The sequence below is a fragment of the Ursus maritimus genome, unplaced genomic scaffold (assembly GCF_017311325.1).
Source record: "Ursus maritimus isolate PB19 unplaced genomic scaffold, ASM1731132v1 scaffold_29, whole genome shotgun sequence".
NCBI classification, from domain to species: domain Eukaryota; kingdom Metazoa; phylum Chordata; class Mammalia; order Carnivora; family Ursidae; genus Ursus; species Ursus maritimus.
This window is the reverse complement of record NW_024425452.1, coordinates 26012105-26024373: the sequence shown is the minus strand read 5'-3', so window position 1 is coordinate 26024373 and position 12269 is coordinate 26012105. Positions and strand designations below refer to the sequence as shown.

The 12269-nt window shown below is 39.8% G+C and overlaps 1 protein-coding gene across 1 annotated transcript in view; it reads right to left on the bottom strand.

Moving 5' to 3' along the window:
- Positions 1 to 12269, bottom strand: part of CD109 (CD109 molecule) — a 128599-nt gene that overhangs the window by 104146 nt on the left and 12184 nt on the right. Inside the window, exon 3 of the mRNA XM_040643674.1 lies at positions 2767 to 2795. Within this exon, the coding sequence (XP_040499608.1) occupies positions 2767 to 2795 (29 nt within the window). The remainder of the gene's footprint in view (positions 1 to 2766; positions 2796 to 12269) is intronic.

Below are 12269 nucleotides of genomic sequence, written 5' to 3'. Positions count from 1 at the left end.
GAGCCTGCTTCTTCCTCTCCCACTCCCCCTGCTTGTGTTCCCTCTCTCGCTGGCTGTCTCTATCTCTGTCAAATAAATAAATAAAATCTTTTAAAAAATAATAATAATAATCTTTATATTAAGCATCAATTTTTTTATTTACTTATTAAAAGCTGATTGTAGTGTATCAAAAGTAGAAACAATGGGCTAATCGGATATTAAAAACACATTTGTTTCAATGCAGTCAAAATATATTTTACAGCAAAAATTCATGAGAACCTTAAAAAACAATTTAAAATATTACATTTACAAACATCAGAATGCAAGTGCACACTCTGAAAGTTGGGTCTTCTTTAACTGAAAACTCATAACAATATAGAACTTTCTATTTTTGCCAAGCATGATCACATTTTCCCACTTTATGACTAAGTCTTTAAATTTCTGTTTTACTAGAAAAGGGATAGAGTCCTAAATATAATCTCTTGTACAGATTTCAATAGATAATTGCTATATCTACAACAATAGAAATGGCATTAATATTAAAGACAAATATAGGATGTTGGAGTTCGTATTTCACATAGGTAAGACTTAAAAGAATCATAACAGCCAAATTCCAGCTTAATGATAGTTTGGACGAGTACAGTTTATAATAAACTGACATTACTGGAACAAGCCCAGGTGCCCTCATCTCGCCTGATGCCTTCTCTATTCAGCCTTTCTGCACACCTGCAGGCTTCTCTGATGAAACCAGACAGTTGTACTTTAAACTGTGGTTCCTGGGGGCGCCTGGGTGGCTCAGTTGGTTAAGCGTCTGTTTGGCTCAGGTCATGATCTCGGGATCCTGGGATCAAGCCCCACACCTGGCTCCCTACTCTGCAGGGAGTCTGCCTCTCCCTCTGCTCCTCACCACCCCCCCACCTTGCTCTCACTCTCTCTCTCTCTCTCAAATAAATTAATTATTTCTTTTAAAAAATTTAAAAAATAAACTGTGGTTCATGGACTTAAATCCCAGCCCCTTCTGCTGTAGGACAATTGTATTACACGGGATTTATCTTAATCATCTCATTGGAATATTCTTTCAACAGCATATGGCCAGCATCTAATGTTTTAGGGCACATGAACACAATGCAATGTTTTATTATCACTGAGATTGGGTTTTCCTCCCTTTTCCATCTGCTTTGCCTCTTTTTCCCTACTTTCTATTTAACAGTAGAAAAGCAGTTATATTTCTTAGTAAGGAAAGCACAAACATAATAGGTAAGAAACAATAGCTATAGAATATAAGTAATTTTTATAAACTACTGTTTGGGAGCACTGTATTCTCTAGGAACGACCCCTTCCCTGCAAAAATGAATGTGGTTTCTGAATATGTTTTATAACCTCTGATAAGTAATGGAGGAAATGGGGGAAGCTGGCTGATCAGGTAATGCTGATCCTACAGTAAGTATGAAAAGTATCAGGGCTAAAGTTGTTCAAAAGAAAACCACAGACCCCATGCGAACTAGTTTGCCCCAAGAAGACCAAACCGAGACTTAATTGCTGTTTCAACCTCTCCAGGAGTGGACTTTCAGGGCAATCAATCTGGAACTTTCTGACAAGCACCAATGAGGTAATCTGTCACATGGGCCCTCTCCATCCCCACCCCCTCAAAGGAAGATGAGGTAATCTGCAGGATAAGACCCCCTGCCCTCCCCCACTAAGGGAAGGTGACCTTGCCTGGAACAATCCTTTCTTTTCTTTTGCTAATAACTTCCTTGCCCCACCCTCCTTCCTACAAAAATCTTCCATATTGTACAACTCTGGAGCTCCCCTCTACTTGCTAGATGGGATCCTGCCCAACTGCTTAATAAAGCCAATTAGATCTTCAAATTTACTAGGCTGAATTTTGTTTTTTTAACAAAGTCATCAGAAAAGTATACCATATGGCATCTCTTGTTGGATGCGCTGGACTCCGTTCTCTGTGGTACATTCAAACTGTGACACTCCAAAACAAAACATAATAATAAAAGTACAAACTCCCAAATCAAAGCTACGACAAGTAGGATCAGTTCACAAACAGCAGGTAATCATCAGGTTTTATGACTTTCTCAACAAAATAATAACCCCTTTCCACTTCTATAGCAAAGTTTACAGCACTTTCACATCTTACTTCACCTCCAGAGTCTTCCCTATGAAACAGAGGCAGTTTCTTTACCCCCTTTTCCAGGGCTGGGACAAGGGTGAGGTGGGGGAGGCCCTTGCCTCAGATGCAAAACTTAAGGAGGACACAAAAAAAATTCAGTAATCAAGATAAATAAATTTTTAATATTTTAAATATTTTAAAATAGCAAAAGTAATGCAAAAAATTAAATGATGAACAACAACAACAACAAAAAAAGTTTAAACAAAGACAGGACCAGTATCACCAATGCCTCAGCCTTCAATATGGCTCAGCATGGCACTCCACTTTTCCAGGACAGAGAAACTGAAGGACAGAGTGTTCATTACACACTGTCAACTGCAAGGTTCTTTAAGGCAGATGCAGGTGTCTGTGGCAACAGTCCAAGCCAGCAGCCCTCAGTGAAGTTCCCTGTTTTACAAGAGGAAAATCTCTGCTATGAGTTTGAAACGGCTAATAACCAATCTCCCTGAGGTAACAGTGTTCTTAATCTAAAGGTGGAACTGAACTCAAGCTAAACTCACAAGGAATGTAAATTGATATAAAGGTCAACAAAATATTAATTTGTTTGTTTCACTGATCAAAGCCATGTATATTCCTGAAACCAAATTTTTTAAATGGATACTTACTGATGGAAGAGTAAGTGTCTTGAAAGAGCCTAAAAGCAAAACAGGGAAGAAAATAGAGTCATAATTTGAATATGAGATAAAATACACAACTCCGAAGACTCTCCTAATACTCTTTCAGATGTAGAAGGAATCATAAGCTTACAGGATCATAAACTTATTTGGTCAAAACAAAAAAATTTTATTAAAGCCCAGAACACCTGAGAGATTACTACAGAACCTTGTGCCAAAGAATTAAGGAAGGCTGAGCCAGACTTGAAAAGCTGTCAGTGGGTGAGTCCCCCCCAAAATTAGTTTAAGTTCTGCTTCTCTTTTCCATTATCATTTTTGTTGTCATTTTTTGCTGCTATTCTTCTTGCTGCTTTAAGGTTCTACACATCTGAGGGACACTTCAATCCATGTTGAGAAAGAAGCTGAGGTTTATTTCTTATGTTCTCAGATCCTCATGATAAAGGAAGAAAAGGAAGGCATTAGTCATATCAGGGCTGAGCTGGGACTCATAACTGACTCACTGGTATTAGAGTGATGCAGACTTCTTTTCATGTACAGTTTCTAAACATAGGACTGCTAATTTAACTCATGCCAATTTCTCATCAGATCTAATTACTTCAAGGGAAAAAATGTTTCAAGTTAAAAATAAAAGAGTACTTATCCAAAGTTCCCATTTAAGTGACATGAATTCAAAGGTGACGGTGGACCCTCACAGTTTCTTCATTTAAGAAATACTTGTGAAGGGGCGCCTGGGTGGCACAGCGGTTAAGCGTCTGCCTTCGGCTCAGGGCGTGATCCCGGCGTTATGGGATCAAGCCCCACATCAGGCTCCTCCGCTATGAGCCTGCTTCTTCCTCTCCCACTCCCCCTGCTTGTGTTCCCTCTCTCGCTGGCTGTCTCTATCTCTGTCAAATAATTAAATAAAATCTTAAAAAAAAAAAAAAAAAGAAATACTTGTGAATATTTAAGAAGTATTTACCACAATGAACAAGACAGATATGGTCCCTGTCCTCCTGGAAGCCACATGTGTCTCCCCTGTAGGAACAGACCGACACCGGAGCAGAGCACACTACGGAGCCGGGCCTCTCTCTATAAGTGGCCTCTGGACTTAGACACCACCAGTTCTACACTCAATCAACCACGTACTAGCCCCATCCTTGAAAAAGTTACCTGATTATCTGCATTCAATTTTTTCATCCATAAAATGAGCATGTTAATAATAGTACCAATCTCATAAGGTGGTTGTGAAGAATAAGTATGTTGATACCTATAAAGTGTACAGAACAGTGTCTGGCATGTAGGAAGCACTCGATAAATATAAGTCATTGTAGCGCCGACAAACTTGGAAGAGATATCCGCCGGGGATGTCAGCATGCCTCTACGGCAGGGTCTTCCAATTTTCATCACGGAGCACTCAGTCAATCAGTACACATCACCAATGTCAAGTTAGATTATAAAGTCATATATATATATGTATACACACACACACACACATTCTCAACCAAAATATTAAATATTAGAAAACCTTAATTTCTTAGTTTTGCTCAAAAAAATAATAGAAATAAAAGTTAGTACGTTTTCTGCCTACACCCTTACAAATGGTCTTGCACAATCCCCAATGTGTGCATACCCACCTGAAGACCACTGCCCCAATGGCTTCAGTGAAATACAAATATGTTTTCAGCAGCAGATAAGCAATTCATCAAAATCCCTTATCACCGAGCACAGATCAGTTTGTCCAATAACTGTCACTACAGGAAGCAAAAAGCAGGACTCTTAAATAATAGGACATTGGACAGAAAGTGTCTTTTTTTTTTTTTAAAGATTTTATTCATTTGAAAGAGAGACGGACAGAGAGAGCACAAGCAAGGGGAAAGGCAGAGGGAGAAGCAGACTCCCTGCTGAGCTGGGAGCCCGATGTGGGGCTCAATCTCAGGACCTGGAGATCATGACCTGAGCCCAAGGCAGATGCTCAACCATCTCAGCCACCCAGGCGCCCCAGACAGAAAGTGTCTTGAAAAGGTGAAGAAAGAGAAACAACTGAACAGATACAGCACAACATGGAAGGGCTGCAATCAGAACAGGGTAGAGCCCACCTCACAGGGATCATTGGAAGACTCCTAGAGAAAATGATGCCAGAAGTTTAGGATTGTAGGATTAAGGAAAAATTAGCCAGATGAGAAAGGAAGGGAGGAGTTTCCAGGCAGAGCAGCAGCAAATGCAAAAGAGTGGAGCTCAGCATGAGTCTACAGAAGCAAAGAGCTGGCAGGGAGAGGATTGTAGAGATGAGGCTGGACCAGATCCTGAAAGGCCTTTTACACAGAGTGAATCCTGGCCAGGATCATCCCAGGTTATGCTGCTGTCCCAGCAGCCTGATGTAGCATTTGTCCTGAATCTTTTTGGTTTAGTAAAATATTGATATGAGATTGGTTTAAGTTGCACAAGATTTAACTTTGAAATATTGTAATCATGCTTTGGTAATATCTCAACCTGTGGGAAGAAACGTCTCCTCACTAAGTTCTTCTTTTTAATGGAACAGGCATATTCTATAGTGAACTGAAGTGAAACTGAGAAGCCCTATGATACTGCAGCAACTAAACTTGGTGAGACATTCAAAAGAACCATAAGTACAGACAATTTATTTGAAAAGTTCTGTGTTGTAAAAATATTTGTTGAGGGAGTCATAGTACTCTCCAGACAAAAAGACAAACCCTATAAAATATCTGGACTGAAACACTTAAGTAGCTCAATATGGGGGAATAGATGGAATTGAGAATATCCTCATGGAGCAGAATTTGCTCTGATCTTAACACATACCTCAGCGCATGTGAAGACAGTGTGTTCTCAATTAAAAATATACCAACAATGAACAAGTGGAATTTGAAACTGAAAACAATACCATTTACATTAGCGTCCCCCCAAAAAGAAATATTTAGGTATAAATCTAACAAAATGTGTGCCAGATGTGTATAAAAAAACTACAAAACTCTGATAAATGAAATCAAGGAAGGATTAAATGAGTGAATTCATTTATATTCATTCATATTCAATGTTCATGGATAGAAAGACTCAATATTGTCAAGACATCAGTTCTTACCAACTTCATCAATGCAATCCTAATCAAAATCCCGGAAAGTTATTTTATGAACATCAACAAACTGATTCTAAAGTTTATATGGAGGGGCGCCTGGGTGGCTCAGTCATTAAGCATCGCCTTCAGCTCCAGGCATGATCCCAGGGTCCTGGGGTCGAGCCCCACATCCAGCTCCCTGCTCCGCTGGGAGCCTGCTTCTTCCTCTCCCACTCCCCCTGCTTGTGTTCCCTCTCTCTCTGGGTCTCTCTCTCTCTGTCAAGTAAATAAATAAAATCTTTAAAAAAATAAAAATAAAATAAATAAAGTTTATATGGAGAGGCAAAAGACCCAGAATAACCATCACAATACTAAAGGAGAACAAAGCTGGAGGACTGGTGCTACCAACTCTAAGACTTACTGCAAAGCTACAGTAATCAAGGCAATGTGGGCAAAAGAATGGACAAATTGATCAATGGAACAGAAGAGAGAGCTCAGAAATGGACCCGTACTAATATGGTCGAATAATCTTTGGCAAATGAGCAAAAGCTATGCAATGGAACAAAAGATTGTCTCTTCAACAAATAATGTTGGAACAATGGACATCCACATCCAAAAAAGTGAATCTAGACACAGATTTAACCCCCTTCAGAAAAACTGACTCAAAATGGATCATAGACTTAAATATAAAATGCAAAACTATAAAACTGCTAGAATACAACATAGGAGAAAACCTAGATGACCATGGCCTTTTTAGATATAACACCAAAGATACAATCCATTAAAGAAATAATTAAGGGGCCCCTAGGTGGCTCAGTTGGTTAAGCACCTGCCTTCAGCTCAGGTCGTGATCATGGGGTCCTGGGATTGAGCCCCATGTGGATTCCCTGCTCAGTGGGGGGGGGGGGTCTGCTTCTCCCTCCCCCCTCCACTCGTGCTCTCTCTCTCTCACTCTTTTTCAAATAAATAAATAAATAAAATCTTTTAAAAGAATTCATAAGCCGGACTTCATCAAAATTAAAAACGTCTGCTATACAAAAGACAATGTCAAGAGAATGAGAAAAAAAAGCTGCAAATTGGGAAAAAATATTTGCAAAAGACACATCTGATAAAGGACTATAATCCAAACTCTACAAACAATAAGGAAACAAATAGCCTACTAAAAAATGGGCCAAAGTCATTAACAGACAACTCCGCAAAGAAGATACAGAGATGGCAAATAAGCATAATAAAAGATGCTCAACGTTGTAGGGAAATGCAAATTAAACAATAAGATCCCAGGACACTGGTATCAGTCACTGACAACACCAATGCTGGCCAGGATGTGGGGCAGCAGGAACTCTCACACGCTGCTGGTATGCGATGCAAAATGGTACAGCCACTTGGGAAGACGGTTCGGCAATTTCTTAAAAAACCAAACATACTGGGGCACCCGGGTGGCTCCGTGGGTTAAGCTTCTGCCTTCGGCTCAGGTCATGATCTCAGGGTCCTGGGATCGAGTCCCACATCGGGCTCCCTGTTCCCCTCTCCTGCCTGCCACTCCCCCTCTTTCTCTCTCTCTAATAAATATATAAAATCTTTAAAAAAAAGAAAAAACCATACTCTTAGCATACAATCCAGCAACTACACTCCTTGGTATTTACTCAAAAGAGCTGAAAACTTAATGACCACACAAAAATCTGCACACAGATATTTATAGCAGCTTTATTCATAATTGCCAAAGCTTGGAAGCGACCAAGTTTCCTTCGGTCAGTGAATGGATAATAAACTGTGATACATCCAGACAATGGAATATCATTCAGCTCTACAAAGAAATAAGCTATCGAGCCATGAAAAGACATCTAGAAGAACCTTAAATGTATATTGTGAAGTGAAAAAAGCCAGTCTGAAAAGGCTACACACTGTATGATTCCAAATAAATGACACTCTGGAAAAAAGCAAAACTATGGATACAATAAAAAGATCAGGTTGCTGCAAGGTGGTATGGAGAGACAAACAGGCAGAGCATAGAGGGTTTTCAGGGTAATGAAAATGCTCTGTATAGTATTATAATAACGGTTATGTCATTATACATTCACCAAAATCCACAAAATATACAACACCAAGAGTGAACCCTAGGGTAAACGATGGACTTTAGTTGATTACGATGTGTCAGTATAGGGTTATTTCTTGCTACAAAAAAAAAAAAAAAATGTACCATTCTGGTTAGTGATGTTGATAATGGGGGAAGCTGTGCATGTGTAGGGACAGGGATAATATGAGAAATCTGAAAAAAAAAAAAGCCTTTATTTGAATATTCAAATGGTCTGATCTTTCCATTATATATCTGTATAAATTATATATATATAAATAATATAAATAAAAGATTATACATATAATGATATACATAATGGAATAGTCAGAACACTTGAACATTCAAATAAACTATGGATTATAACCTACTGAATAAGGTAAGAGTCCTGAGCTCATACTGCTCTATAATTAAATAGATGACTAAATGAGGGAGAAGAAAAAGTTCTTCTTTACCACAGAATTCCAACTAGTAAATATAGAAGGAATCATAGAATTAGGAAATTTCACAACTATCACAGTAATAATTGATTCAAGCAATAATCATCACCAGTCCTGTGTGTACAAGCTGGCTGAGTGAGACTCGTGAGAAATAATGAACTACCGTTGTTTTAGGCTGCTAAGTTTTGGGGTGGTTGACTCACAGAAATGGTTGAATGGAATACTCTTGAAATAAAAAGATTAACTAGCAAACCTCTAAAGGTACACAGTGCAGGACAATAGCCTCTAGCCACAGTGGCTACTGAAATGAGCAACTGAAATGTGCTACAAATGCAAAACACACTCCATATTTCTAAGACTTAAAAAAGCAAAAAGAATGTAAACTATCTCAGCAATAATTTCATAGTGAATACATGTTGAACTGGTAATATTTATGATTATTGGGTTAAATAAAGTATATTATTGAAATTAATTTTATCTGGATTTTCTTTACCTTTTTTTTAAAGATTTTATTTTTAAGTAATCTCTACACCAAACATGGGCCTTAAACCCACAACCCCAGGATCAAGAGTCACATGCTCCACTGACTAAGCCAGCCAGGCACCCCTATTTTTTACCTTTTTTTTCCAAAGATTTTATTTATCTATTCCAGAGAGAACACTTGAGCAAGCGTGGGGGAGAGGGACAAGCAGACTCTATACTGAGCACAGAGCCCATCCCGGGGCTCGATCTCAGGACCCTGAGATCATGATGACCTGAGCCAAAACTAAGAATCAGATGCTTAACCAACTGAGTCACCCAGGTGCCCCTATTTTTTACTTTTTTATTTTGGTTACTAGAAAATGTTATATTACATATGTGGTAGAATCATACTTCTATTGGATAATGTTGGTCTAGAGGATAGAAGACTCACATTTCTGCTCAGAAGCAATAAAACAACCAACTAGATCTGATCGCCTACAATTTTTTAATTTGGTGAATAAAATAATAATAGCTACTATTTATAGTTATAAAAGCATGACATATATTAACTGATCTAATCAGCATCGTAATCCTATTAAGTATTATTTTCCTTATTTTGCAAATGGGAAACCAGAGTCACAGAGACATTACGTGACTTGCCCAAGGTCACACACACAAAAGAAGTAACAGAGCCAAGATTCTAACCCAGGCAGCCTGGCTCGTGGGAACTGCCACCCTGTGCTGCCACTCAGCACAAGAACAGCAGCTGTACCTCTGTGCTTTTACTCTACATACCCTTGATTATTGTAAAAGCTCCCCAGCCTAGAGAGCCTCATTGTGCACGGTAGCCCCACTCTGTCCCAGAGGTTCAAAACCTCTATTATCTCAGGACTCCTCTCCTCGGCTCTATGCCAGTCATCAGAGAACCTAGAGATTCTTCTTCATCCATGTTTCTCCCAAACTCTAGAGTTCTGCTATAAGCACTGCAATAGCAGAACTAATTTTAAAATAATTCACGTTATACAAAAACTTCTGAAAAGGATATAAAAACTAGAAAATTTCCTGACTTTCATACCACTTCTTCACACTACCCTTTCGATACATTTGAAGTTAATTTCAAGATCTGAAAAATCCCTCTTTAAAGGAAAGTTAGACAATAACCACATCTGTCTACAGCTGGGATCCCAGGGAACCAGGGGTTTTGTGGGGAGTGCTCCTGTGATCAGCACCTGAAGAAGGGAAGGGAAAGGAAGGAGACAGGACTGGGGGCGGGGGACACAGGCAGTAGGCAGGCTCCAGAGGTGTGAAGCAGCCAAGACCCTTGAGAACTGTCCTGAGCCAGGGAGACAGGGCAGGCCCTTCACCCAAGGAGGGGGCCCCTCGGGCAAGGCAGGTGACTCTCTGCAGCAGATGCAATCCCCACAGGGGGCTGGCTGTGAGGGCAGTCTGCCGCAGCACTCCCAGGAGCTGGGGGGAGCCAGTCCTTCTCTGAAGGGCTCTACCTGGGTGGTACAGCACAGCATCCACCACAATATCCCTCGCTGGGAGAAAATGGACAAAATGAAACTGCAGAAAGCACAGCCCCAACACACCAGTACCCTCGATTACGGAGAGGTATTTATTTTTCATTACTTTAGGATAAATCATCAGGGTTGACCATTTTGTCAGGCCAGTGACTTGGAGGAAACAATGTGCTTCCTTTCCATCATGGCCTGACACACAGTCTACCTCCTGTCACTGGCAAAGACTCTGTGTGTGTGTGTGTGTGTGTGTGTGTGTGTGTGTGTGTGTTGGGGCAGGGGGCTGGGGCGGGGGTATTTATTTTTATCTAAGAGACACTAAACAAGGAGAAAGTAAAAAAACAGCTGTGAACCTACAATTCAAATAAATCCAGTAGGTTGATTAATCGGAGGGCAAGCATTTCAGCAACTCAAGACCAGCCACCCAGATCTGAAGTGCAGGAAATCCCATTTCATAGGACTTTTTTTTTTTTAATGTAGCTCTTTTGGGTCAAACCTTCGAGGGGTTTTCTCATTACAGAAAAATTGGAAGAGGAGGTTGACCGCATGCCTGGCTCTCACTACTCTGACACATGACGGTGTCTGTTCATAGACCCAGGAAAAACAGAGCCAGAAAGAGAAGCTGTACCCAAAAGCCAGAGCGTCAGGGCAGAGATGTCCCCCACACCCCTAATTCTTGCTAGATTGAGGGAGTGGCTCAAAGGATGTGCAGAGATCCAATTTAAATCCCACTCACTGGTCTCATGTGTCATTATTAAAAGGTCAACTTTAAGTACTTGACTTATTTTTTCAACTTGTGTTCTCTCCAAATTTACAAACGCAGCTTGGAATGTCCTAGGCACTTACTCAGCCTTATGTGAAAGTCTGAACATTCTAGCAATAATTTACAGAGCCAAAACCTAAAACTGGGAGCAGAGTGGTGGGAATGTGGATGAGGAATAGTAATGTCTTTCTGCGCTGTTGCTAGGTTGAAGATTAAATAGACAGCATTTGCAAATTGTTATGACCGTTTCTGCTCCACTTAGATGCGCGGAAACAGGCACCACTCTGGAAACGCTGGCACTCCTTTAAATCAGAGACTAAAGATCCGCTCTGTGACGAAAAGTCCTTCTCACCATTAGTGTAGATAAGCCTGTAAAACTCAGGTCATTTTTGTGTATAACCACAGAAAGTCAATCTTAGAAGCCTTTCAGATGCTTTCTCCTTCCCAGCGAAGCCACTCAAAAGAAACCTTGTTTTAAGACTTCACACTTGGCACAAGCCTGAGAGCTGACCGTTTGATTTACAAATAGAGTCAAGCTATTTTTAAGTTGTGTAATAAGCATACACAAAAACTAACCTTCCCTTAGCTTTTTAAACACACTCTATAATGCCATATGCTGCCTCTTCTGACATCTGTGCTCACCAAATAGCTCAGCGGTGAATTGCTGAAGGGAAGGGGTGATGGGCAATTGGAAATCCACCAGATCCAAAAATATTTTCTATGGTAAACAAAACAGCTTTTCCACTATACATATGTATATATGTATATGCATGTACGTATATAAATATATATGCAAATGCATAGACACACATATATATTTATATGCCTGACTTAGTATTTACTGCTTAATTATTTTTGGTAGCTCTCTGCTGTTCAGTAATATAAACTTAAGTATATAACTTTCTTAGCTGAAAACTTGGACCTCCTTACCAAGTTACTAACTATTCTCTCATTACTCAGCATTTTCTTTGATCACAGATAGACAAAGTGAGAAATGGGGTTTTCCACTACAAATCTGTGGAAGACAAAACCTTAAAATATGCTTCTGCTTCACAGTTTAATGTCACTTTAAAGCTAAGTAACTCTTCAGTGCATTTAACCTATACAGAAAAGACAGGCATTTCAAGTAAAACAAAGCAAAATTACCTCCTTTGGTCCCTTACACACGCCTTTAATTTTTTTTTCTCTC